This window comes from Poromitra crassiceps (assembly GCF_964638095.1).
Source record: "Poromitra crassiceps genome assembly, chromosome: 22".
Classification (NCBI taxonomy): domain Eukaryota; kingdom Metazoa; phylum Chordata; class Actinopteri; order Beryciformes; family Melamphaidae; genus Poromitra; species Poromitra crassiceps.
This window is the reverse complement of record NC_139647.1, coordinates 13,721,770-13,734,286: the sequence shown is the minus strand read 5'-3', so window position 1 is coordinate 13,734,286 and position 12,517 is coordinate 13,721,770. Positions and strand designations below refer to the sequence as shown.

At 45.1% G+C, this 12,517-nt stretch overlaps 1 protein-coding gene across 1 annotated transcript in view; it reads right to left on the bottom strand.

The window, feature by feature from the left end:
- The window catches only part of plpp4 (phospholipid phosphatase 4), a gene marked incomplete at both ends in the record, with an annotated part of 66,142 nt that overhangs the window by 6,323 nt on the left and 47,302 nt on the right, over positions 1-12,517 (bottom strand). The window contains 3 exons of the mRNA XM_083658469.1: positions 6,735-6,859; positions 7,128-7,191; positions 9,914-10,004. Of these exons, the coding sequence (XP_083514595.1) occupies positions 6,735-6,859; positions 7,128-7,191; positions 9,914-10,004 (280 nt within the window). The remainder of the gene's footprint in view (positions 1-6,734; positions 6,860-7,127; positions 7,192-9,913; positions 10,005-12,517) is intronic.

Here is a 12,517-nt window from a genome sequence, read left to right as displayed (position 1 = left end):
CTTGTTTGGGTTCCATAGCACTTTCACAGCAGCACCTTGGGAGGAGGAGAGAAGTGTTTAAAAAAAGAAAGAAGAATACTGTCTGACTCACTGTCTCTCTCAAATGCCTCACAAGCCAGCAACCTACACGTTGAAAATGGAAAGTTTTTTACGAAGATTTAGATTGTGCAATAAAGCAGGCCTGCTTGGTACTTTCGGTGGATGGTTGTAAAGACAACAGAGCCTTTTTTCCCCCGCTAGCCTATACCAGAGATGAAGAGGAGCCAGACTCTCTCCTGCACTGGTACAGCATGAAACCGAGATACAGTAGCATAACATACCATAGCATATCATACATACCCTACCTACCCTATCCTTTGGAGCAATTCATTTGAAGAAATTCAATTTGCACATACCATACATAGATAGTGAACATAATCAAAGGATAGCAGAGCAAAATGAACAGCGTAGCCTACAGTGCACAGCCAGGGAGAATGAAAAATGGAATGGTATGCTAAAAAATGGGAGCATGGTTCTACTTTCCAAAATGTCTTAATTAAATATCAAATCATCGCTTTTACAATTTAAAATGTTACAGTTTGATGGCTTGAGATAAAAAGCTGTTCCTGCAACACAGAGAAATCTGAATGAACTGTGGATATATAGAGTGTGTACAGGCATCCTTGATGCTGTGTAGACTTTGATTCATGGCCTGCTGGTTACAGAATCACAGATGTGAAGGAATGTGCAAATTAAACTTCGACATCAAAGCAAAGTATAGCACATAAATCTCTGCGTCATGTTTCATAGGGGAAAGGGGTGCAATGTAGAGCAGCAATAAACTTCCATGAGTTATTTCCTTAAATACATCCAATATGTCACGTTTGCATTGACAGAATGAGTCAACAGCTTGAGGACCGCACTAAAGGAAATGCGATGGCGGTGATATGCATAATACATGAACCGGGACATATGTGTCTCTATCACTAGTACCCACACACACACTTTTATGTATAACATTAACATAATTCAGTAACCCACTATATTTGCATCAGTGGGGTTTATGCAAAGGATGACAACACAATGATGAGAATGAGAAGCTCTTTTATTGCCACGGTAGGTAATTAGATTGCATACGAAGAATTTGACTTAAGTGTTAAGTATGCAGAGTTGCATAGTCAGTAATCAGAAGACGAAATCACAGAATCAAAAATCAAAAAAATCAAAAAAGTGCAGTCGAATCTACACAAGAATGAGAAGGTCCTGAGTGAGAAATAGCAATTTACAAAGCATTTCAAAGAGTTTGTGTCGTGGGTGGGAGGGGATTTTATCAGACCGCTTCAGCGTCCTGGCGGTGGTGCACAGGGTTTAGTCATCTCTGTAGGGGCCCGGCCCCCTGCTGGGTTGAGGGGGTTGGTGGTGGATTGGAGCTGATGGGGGGGGGCGGGGGGGTGGTCCTGCGTTGGGGGCTGCTGGGCCCTGCTGTACATAGTAACCACTGAAGGATGCTCCTCGGGGGGGCAGCAGACATCCCACACAGGCCACAGGGCAGAGAGGAGGCCCGAGGAGGAAGGGAGAAACATAACGGCAATGATTCCACCAAGCCAACTGAGTGAAGAAAATAATCGTCCATCTGTCAGATGCAACTCTACGACTTCATATGAAATGTGCTGCCATGTAACTGAAAGAGCGATCTGTACGTTTAGATTGAGGTCCAGAGAGGTTAATGCAACATGTAGCATTGCTCCTGCAGGGCAATCTTGTTTTGTGATTAGACAACTCACTGGCCGTAGCGCTAACGTGGCTGCTGCAGAACCGGAGCGGAATGCTGCACGGCTCATCGCTCAGACGCTCACAACGACATGGAGATAGAAACAGGTTTGAGTCATCATGTGTTGTTATACACAGAACAGAAAATATAAGATTGATATGATTATGATATGATATGATATGATTTTATTTCGTGCACGTGCACGTGAATGTGTGAGTGTGTGTGTGTGTGTGTGTGTGTGTGTGTGTGAGAGAGAGAGAGAGAGAGAGAGAGAGAGAAAGAGAGAGAGGGACTGATTCCCTGAAATGGGGAGGGAAGAGGAGGAGGCCTCCTTGCATTTTAGTAAAGACAACTGCCAGGTGTGCTGATTATGTAAAGGTTTGAATTTAAATGTAATGACGATTTTATAGTGTGCTATAATCAACCTATTGCAGATTTATTACTGTACCTGTGAAAAGCTATACTTGTAGCTGTTCAGTTTTAACTGCAATGGCTTTAACAAATGAACGAGTGAAGGGGACATTTTAAACGGGAGAATTATGATTTCAAAGCACGGGGGTTATAGCTGTAACTGCACACTTCACAAGATAGGTTTGGAATAAATCCATGGCCTCTGCAGACACTTGTCGTTTTGATAATAGCAGAGACCCTTCAACTTAATCTCAGTTGGAAATAATTCAGCCTATACCTATCTGACTACACATCGACACCAATTACCTAGCGCACGTCGAGAGCAGAGGTTCTGTGTTCCCGTCTCCCGGAATTATCCTCCATCATTGTGACCTCTGACCCGTGGCAGGCGCCAGTGGGAGGCGCCCCCGTTGACTCCGGGCGGCAGCGCTGCATATTAACCAGCCGCTCGGGCACCGAGGCTTCCCCTCGATTACCATGCCACTGCCTCTCAGGAACTCATTACTAGCAAGCCTTTTATAGTGGCGGTGAACCTACGCAAGGTGCCCCCCGACCTCTTTCAATACTCAACGTGCTGAAGCGTGGCCGGATGCAACTGAGAGTAGCTATACGCATCGTCGAGGTGCACATCTCTCTAGGTACTGAACCAATATGAACACGCCACACTGTGCTAAATGCAATGTGAATAGTATCGTATAAATGAAAAATAGTGTGCAGCGGATGGACTCAGAGAGCCGATCAGAGGTGTCTCACAGGACTTAAATTGGGTATTGAGAATTGGCAGATGGTTTTAAAAAGTGCATATTAATTCATCATTTCTAAATGGCTTAATATGCACAGGGAATGTGCAGCGTGACATGCATATGAATCAGAATGAGACGGATTTCACATTATTCCAGCTATAGCTCGAGGAGCCGTTTGCTTTTACGCTTGTCTTTATTGGCGCACTGCGTCTAAGTGTGTTTTGTATTGTTTGTTTTTCTCTGCCTGGGGCCTGTCGCTTCCAATTTCTCTTACTCACACTTATACCTACGAGGAGAGAACAAATAAATCGAATCTCAGAAAATATGAGGAGCTTTGAAATGCAATAATATTTCATGTGGTTTAAAAAGGCTTTCATCACATAAAAAAAGTAGCTTAGATTCACAATTCTGCCCTGGATGACTTTGGACTGGAGGCTTTGGTTTTGGGGTGATATTTCCAGCATGCAGATCAACCAAGGTCCTTTGTGGAGAGTTAAGCGGTCTGTAACGGCGCAGCAGTTTCTTTTGACTCTTGTCAGCGTCACACAGGCTTCATTCGTACAAGCCAGACTCAATCAAAAGGGACCGTCGCACATTATGTCAGGACTTCATTTTGAATGAGACTATATAAACCCACTCTGTGCTGAATTCATCTGGGGAGGTGCTCTGTGTGGCGTACGCGGGTCCAACAGGCGTCGTAGCGGTGAAAAGGGGACGCAGACGCCAGGAAATTGGATTTCTTTCCCTCTGTAGACGAGGTGGCGTACGGGTGCTCCCCGCCGCGACGCGTCCCCGTCACACGGCTCTCTCAATCACAGTCTGACTCACGGCAGCTAACACCATACACAGTCTGACTCACTCACAGCAGCTACCATAAGGCCGTTAGAGGTGGATCACAGATTAACGCAATGCGGAGACGGCGGCGGAGTGAATTACTGAGCAATCTCCCTCTCTGACACAGTCCAAATGGGACACGGCTAGCACTTCAAAGAGCTTTAAAAGCAGGTGTCTGAGAAGCTGTTAAGTATGCGACTTTAATGTTACGCTCAAATATCAATTTGAAATGAGACTGGGCCATGAAATTGTGTCCTTCTTGAATGTCAATAAACATTTTCTAATATGGCGTGTCCTACACCCCACATTGCATAATGGACCACACGTTCATCCATTATGGTCCATTAGAACACGGCTCTCTTGAATACTCGATTCTGATTGGTCAATCAACAAGATTCACCGGTCATTATTTCTCGACAACCGACCGCTGCTCTGCCACACCTGGATTAATCAGTTGATAAGAGCTTTTTGTCTGCAAACACTACTAATTAGGCCAACCAGTTGCAGCTGTGGTGTCTTGTGTGCCAATTATGAATGAAACCGCTTTGTCGTTGAAAACGCTATTAAAAAATCTATTTGAATAATTATTTTTGTCAGATTATTGAATGAGTTAGTTGTAGGCCGTGTTCTAAGCGGGATAATGTATATTGAGGCGGTGATTACTGGGAAATAATGACCTTCAGGTGAATCATTAAGCCCTCCGCTGCGCGTCGGGCTCAATCATCACCTGTCAGTCATTATTTCCCCCATCACCGCCTCAATATACATTATCCCTTACATATAGCCAATATCCAATATGCGCTAATAGTTTCAGAAAGTCCGAGCAATCTCATGTCTGATTTCGATGCCTTAATTGAGTCAGGTCAGGCCGCTCACACTCTGGGTATGATTAAAAAAAACACACACCCACGCACACATGGACAAGCTCGGAAAAAAGTTTGTTCACTTGATCTCGATCTCACTACCCCCCCCCCTCTCTCTCTCTCTCTCTCTTTCTCTCTCTCTCTCATACACACGGACGCACACACACACACCCACCCACACACACACACACACACACACACACACACACACACACACACACACACACACACACACACACACACACACACACACACACACACACACACAGAACACACACACACCCACACACAACAGAGAAAGGAGGACAGAGGTGCATTCTTTGATCCTGCTCAAATGCACTTTCCCGCACGGATTACAAAACACATTATCAGTTAAATTAGGATATATAAAAAAAGAAACTGAAATTCAAAATTGGTTTAGGGTGTCTATAAGCACTAAGTATTGTCACTTTTAAGCAAACTCTCCCAATTAAATGTTTCACTTGGGTGCAATCATTTCCTCATTTACTCGTTTCTCCAGCACGTTCTGTTCTCAAGCATAGCGCTGAATTATTAAAAAAAAACACGATTTCAGACGGACAAGCCCGTCTTTTATTGTCACACGATCACACATCAACACATGCACGGAGGGGCACAAACACACTCATGCTGACGGTGGCCGGTGAAATTTGTCCTCTGCATTTAACCCATCCTGGCTTGTCCTTTCCTCCGGGGGGCAGGCCAGGAGCAGTACAGCGCCCGGGGACCAACTTCGGGTGTTGTCGTCACTGGTCGGATGACGATGACGATCTGATCTTCTGCATGTTTTTAGTGGGGGGGGTTATATACGGAGGAACCCCCCTGGGGGAGCACGGGGAGAACATGCAAACTCCACACAGACAGAAAGGCCCTTACGACGAGATACCCCACCTGGGCAGTAGGCACTGAAGATATGGGGGGGAACACAACCACAGCGCCCACAGTGTCCTAGGCGAGAATCGAACTCAGGACCTTCTGACTGTGAGGCGACAGCTCTATCACTGAGCCACCGTGCCCCTATCTTGTTTACTGTCAGCGTGTCCGCTGTGGAAATGTAACGGGAATATTGAACAAAAGGAAAATAATAGTGCAACATAAATCCCGAATCAGCAGAAACAATACGGAATATCAAATAGCACGCCATGCACACAGTCGAATCACTAACAGTATTTAGTCAGTGCGGACCTTACTGAAGAATATTATAGACTTATATGTTTTCATTTTCCTTCAAACAGAGCAGGAAGCCCAGCCTAACTGTACTGTAAGCATTTTAGCGTTATTAAATGGTGTAATAGTAGAAAGTGATTAGAGACACAAGTAGGGAGAAAAGCAACTTCAAAGCGGTCAGAAGTCAGCATATGAGCCCAACCCACGCAATTAAGGTTATAGTGTTACTGTTTGTACTGTGCATCTTATGTTTTCACACAAAAAAACATCTATTTTAAATGCAGCCTTTTGCATTCCCTGTTTGAGTCTCCATATTTAATTCACCACCACCACTGACATCTTCGTGGCCCGCGGCATACTGCACACCCCCCCACGCACAGACACACTATACCCAACAACAACACTTATCTGTTGGTCGACAGGAAAAAAAACGTGTGAATTATTCAAGAAAGTGCCGGACTGAAAACAGCTTGGGAAAGCAATATGGTCTGAAATAATTTCCGCACTGGTTCACACAGCTGAACACAGGATGAAGTGAGATGAGGCTGAAACTGTGTGGGAGTGCATCCAACACACTACTGCTGCTGCTCAGCCAAAAGGGAACACATCAAATAGAGTTGATGCAATAAACCCAACTCCTAAGATACCCCTAAGCACTGCCTCAGGGTGTGTCAATTGAATGATCACTCCTGGTGGCCACATATTGTAATTACCGGATACCTTTGAAGAGAGGCAGCAACCAGATTATCACTTCCAATTGTGAAATTGTCCAATTAAAGTGAGACCTTCGTACATGCTCCAAGGCGCGCAGAGTGGATTATGTCCTAGTTGGAATCTTCTGCAAAACTTCCAGATCGAGCCCAGTAAATAGCTACACAGTTACTGTACAGTATATGCCGTTTTAATGAGCTAGCGTTGGCTAGTTGGACCCGGTGACGTTAGACTCACAGGAGGAGTGGCTGCTGGGGAAGCTCTTGCGTCCCTCGGAGACCAGATCTGCCTCTCCGGTGCACAACATCTTAGTATTCATCTGTCCGTCTGGGAAACAGCGCTGGAAATAATCCGGCCTGGGCCTGGGAAAACAAATAAAAATACAAAAGATGGTTCTTTTGTCCTTGGTGAGAAGACTTCCACTTGACAAAATAAAAAATGCATTTTTCTCCTGGGTATATATTCATGAATACAACATGAGATGGTGTTTTCCACTGCTGGGCCATAAATCTAGTTTGTCAAAGCGGAACATTTTTGAAATGGAGTGTGTGGAGCCTAGGCAAGGACGGCACATTTTAGCATCAGTGGTAGCGATAGCTCGTTTCAGCGGCTTGCGTTTGTTTATCATACCTGCCGACAATCAACTTGATCGTATTTGTGAAGACTCCGTTCAGGGCCAGAGCCAGCGACACCGCTACAGGAGAAGGGAATGACAAACACACACGTTCTCTTACAAAGACATGTCAGTGTGGCATTATCGTCGAGGCGGAACAGACAAGGGTTGACACAGCATACAACCCATTCACGAATAAAGTCAGATTTATGGGACAAATGCCTGCCAGTTGTTCGACTCCATTATAGCATCCATGGATGGAAGAAAAGTTCTGGTATGTTGTTCTGACATAATTTAAAAAACTAAAACAGCCAATTACAGGATCCGTGGACTTTGGGAATCTCTGAGGCGACATGATGGATAGGAGTCTTGCCAGGATTCATGCATGAAACTGCCTCTCATCATTTCTCAGCAGCTACAGTAGCAAGATAGCAGATACCCCAGGGTGCACAGAGTTGCACGCACACACACTCTCTCTCTCTCTCTCTCTCTCTCTCACACACACACACACACACACACACACACACACACACACACACACACACACACACGCTCATACACACACACAGCAAGTTTCCCCGGTAGGCCCTTTCATCTATAGCTGGGTTGCCCCCCCCCCTGCTGCAGCCAAACGAATTGGATCTCTGATTTACTCTGTTCCTTTGGTGCCTTTAGAACTCAGTTCTGTCCCGACCCGGCCCAGTGTGAGCGAGCGCTAATTCAAAAAGGAGGAACCAGAGCGAGTCCTCATTAGCCTGAAAACATCTATCAAATGTGTTTGAGGGAGAAGTCTGTGAAAAAGTCATTTTTCAGTGAGGGTGGCCCAAAGACAGCAACTAGTTCCAGTAGTAGAGCCTATCTCTCCTCACTGTTGCTTCATTAAAGCAGACAGTCAATCCTCAGTTCAACTTGGTTGATAGTGAGAATGTGCTCTACAACTGGTTGAAAGGCTGGTGTAACTATACATCCATTTAATTAGTTATAGCTAACTGCTGGGGCTCATCATTAGCCGGAGGGCCTAACCCCAGCAATAGTCTGTGGGCCATGGAGGAGAGGAGGCTGAGCATGCTAGACTGTAAGCTCCATCATGATCGATCGAAAAGTAAATTGCATTATTATTATTATGATTATGGTCTGAGAAGGTCAACTGCAAGCTAAAGAAATATACAGTATATAAGAGGCACCAGTGACGGTCCCCGTCTGCTAGTGTGCTACAGGTGGAGCAGCTCTACCTGCATGTGGAGAGAGAAGAAGACCGTGCTCTCAGTCTCTGCACACAGCAAACAATGCTGCAGCTGCGTGCCGTGACATATTGTGCTCTCATAGACGGGCAGACGATTAGATGAATCATATTCTTTACGCTATCTAGCCACATTAAACAATTATCACTGCAGGATCATCTACGACTTGTTCTTCTCTCAGAGGAGTCTGCTGGCAAAGATAATAAAATGTTCAAAAATAGCTCCATTGTATCACTGCTGATAGAGATCAAGCAATTAAACTGCAGGAGTTGGGGACGGATAAAGGGTAATTAGACGACTGTACTAATGGATCGCTGCGACAGCCTGTCCCCAAAGGAGGTGAAGAGGTGGGGAGAGGGAAGAATGTAACTGTACTTTATCAAAAGTTAAATCCACTATATTAGCAAAATTAAGTCCCTTTGTCATTATACACAGGCATAAATCTAACTCAATAGCCTTTATGCCAGTTATCTCTATGAAAGCTTGCCTTGTGTATTCAAAATGATAGGACCCCGGGGACAACTTTGAACTTACTCAATCAGTAGGAGGACTATGGGGCACTTGTCTCTGGAGAATAAGGAGAATCTATAGGTAGCTCGGGAGCCGCGCAATGGTCACATTTATGATCATGTACAGTAGAAACTTCTTGGAATAATAAACCCTTTTCTCTGGTGTTTATTGTTGTTGTTGTTGTTGATGATGATGTTCCCCCGTACAGCAGTAATAGACTTGTAGCAGTGCTTCTGCACAGGCTGTAATAGTCTTGTTAAGTGTAACCTCCACACTGCACTGAGCCACCATCTCTCTCCACCGTGTTCATCTTTATCTGTGTCTCTTGTATTGGATTCGGGTTCAACTTTCTCAATGCTCTCTCTCTCTCTCTCTCGCTCTCTCTCGCTCTCTCTCTCTGTCTCTCTCTCTCTCTCTCTCTCTCTCTCTCTCTCTCTCTCTCTCTCTCTCTCTCTCTCTCTGTCTCTCTCTCTCTCTCTCTCTCTCTCTCTCTCTCTGCAGGCATCCCAGCCCCACGGGAGACGGCAAAGGAGAACAACATGAAAGCAAACACCAGATTGCGGTTTCAGACTTAAACAAATAACGTGAAATTTTAACTGGATGTAAATACTGTACTCACAGCAGCTGCTGGGATTAGTGTTGTATTAGTTTGTGCCGTGCCGTATTGATGATAACAACAGGGAGAGATAATTGAATGATCTGCTCTAATTCAAAACAAATTCAACAATAAAGTGGAACTGGATGAACAATTACACCTGGCTTCCAGGAATAATGGGGGGGAAATGGGAGATATTAAAGAGCTGAAAAGTGAGAAAGAGAGCCACGGCTTTATGCACGTTGTTTATTTGAACTCCAATTGCTGGTTATTTAAAAAAATATTATTATACACCAGCAGCATCTATAGGTGCATTAATCACCATGATAATCATAGTAATCATGTAGATGTTGTCTACTGACCCCTTACTTGCTTTTCCAAAGCAAGTTCAGAGCTTGGACCAACAGCAATAAAGGCATCACTAAACATTTCAAGTAGCTTGCTACACACACTGTACCTAAACACGCCTCCTTGATCTCCGTCTTGTCCGTCCTCCGAATTATCTTCACCACAAAAATCACGGCCAACGGGGTCAGGAAGGAAATTGCCTGAGAGGAAATCAAGACAAGACAAATGTACGGTTATTACACTGATATTAGCAGCACTGTCGAGTTGCAGCAAAATGGACAGTTTGTGTTGTAGCTACTTTGAAAGTTTTTTTTTCTTGAATCAAATTGTACATTATCAGCTTTATTTTAGCATTCGAAAGTAGCGCGAGACCCTTTCCTGGCTGTTCATTGGGTGCCGCGTCTATGTGCCGACAGGCCGCAATGCCGATAGCCCACAAGCAGAACCAGCTGAGCGAGGCGGCGTGCAGCGTGTCGGTGGACCGGCTGGAGCTAACCTCTCCCAGCCCCCACGCCAAACCTAACCTCCCCCCATGCCTAACCCTAACCTCCCCCAGACCCTAACCCAAAACCTAACCTCTCCCACCCCCCATGTCTAAACCTAACCTCCCCCAGACCCTAACACAAAACCTAACCTCTCCCACCCCCCACGCCTAAACCTAAGGTCGGCATTGCGGGTGGTCGGCATAGCGGGTGGACACCGTTCATTGGCTAATGAGTCACGCATTTTGGTCCTCCGCTGACGCCACTCTCTCTCTAGAGGACACTAGAGCGTTCCATTGGCGTCTGTTTTCCACGTTTGTCGTAAAATGACTTCTCCCGCCTCGGGAGTGACATGGAGCTATCCATTATGCAGAGTTAATTTTAACAAGACAAACTAAGACGCCAAACAGCGCGGCTCTTTATTGTTCTCTGGGGTTCCTACGCAGACAAAGACTTTTGAACGCTGATAGGACATTTGGGCCTCCTCACCACCTAGGTAATTATTCATGGCTCAGAAAGTATTCATTTTCTTTCTGGCCAAATTCAATATTTGTTCTTTGCCTTAAGCAACAGTTGATAGTGAAAATGAAGAGGGCCGGCGCTTTCAATTCCATCATTATGCCAGATGTATTGAATTTCCCAGGACGGCCGTGCATCAGTTATGTCTCTGCCAATTATAAACTCATTCAGTCTATATGCTCACTCACTATCCACTTTGAAGAGTAGCTGCTGGCCTTTGCAATCACACTCTGATTCACATTCATGCTTAATATATATAGTCCTACGTTGCTGCCTGAATCAGAAGCAACCACAATGTATTCATTTTTATAGGCTAAGTTCAGGAGTCCATGGGTTGAGTAACAGTTGACAATAGACCCTTCTGACGGGGGCCATTTTGTGTCGAAAAGGCAGGGTAAACACAGGTGCAAGCAAAACACTAATGAGGGTTTTCAACTTCCATGATTGGAATTTGGAAACCCTCATTAGTGTTTTGCTTGCACCTGTGTTTATTCTGCCTTTTCGACACAAAACGGCCGCCGTGAAAAGGGTCTATTACAGTCAAGTGGTAGCTTATAAATAGACTTCCACAGCACTATGCTGTAGCTAGCTACTGTCGCACATAGTGCGAGAACAGGACCACACATGACAGAGAGTAAACCTCTGGGCAGTGCAGGGTTCTGCGTTCCATATTTCCACCATAACGTATGGTTGCAGACCATGATACAAGCACTCACTCGAATACAACCATGGGAATACAGTACATGGGTGATTGATATGTAACCTGCGTTGTGTTGACAGTCCTGGCAGCAACCCATGTTAAGGGATTGCCCAGGAGTGGAGGCGGGATTCCATCCCACGATCTCCCGCTTGCAAAGCGCACACGGTAACGCCAACCCAAGAGAGCTAAGCTCCCTTGTGCGGAGCTGGTTAATGGACCTTTATACTGGGGAGTGAGTTTAACCAACCTACTCGCTACCACACTCGGGACTCACGATGACTCGCATTCACTCGGTTACAGAGATACACTGAGCAACGCAGCAGACATAGGCAACTTAGAGAGACAGGGTAAAATATGTATTCGAAAGTTCTCTGACAACGATTAAAGCAACGATGCAGAGGCAACTCTCAACAGTTGCCAAAAAGTTAGGCTGTGGATCGCTGCCCTGAAGACCCCAGAAGTCAAAGAAGTTCAGATCAGTTCATCACTGAAGTTGCGAGGGAGTATGCAATGGGGGAACACTGCTTCTACAGGCTGAGAACCTACTGTACTCCACACCCAGGCTCAGAATTCATGCAGGTGGCAACAACTAGGCTGAGTAGATCGTAGGAAGAGAAGGTTGGCCCCATGTCGGTGGTTAACTTTGGTGGTGGATAATTGGTGGGTCGTCTGCATTTGGCCACTGTTGGCTTACCTGAGAGCTTTCGTTGATCATCTCCTGACTGACAGCATTTTTCTTTTGCCCTTCAAACAGCTCAAATTGACATGCTCGGTGGTACTCTATAATACAGTCGTCAAAAGATGTGAAGAGTCACATTTACATGAGGAAACCAGTAGTTATCGGATTTGAGTTGCCATGGAAACACATTCCAGTCTCCAAAAAGATCTTTAGAGATTCATGTAGAGTAACTGGTCTACTATAATCTATTACTTCCATCCTTATTCTATTAGCTAATCTTACTTTTTTCTTTTCTTTTTTCGCACATGTTTTGGTTGACTGTTTTACTAATTG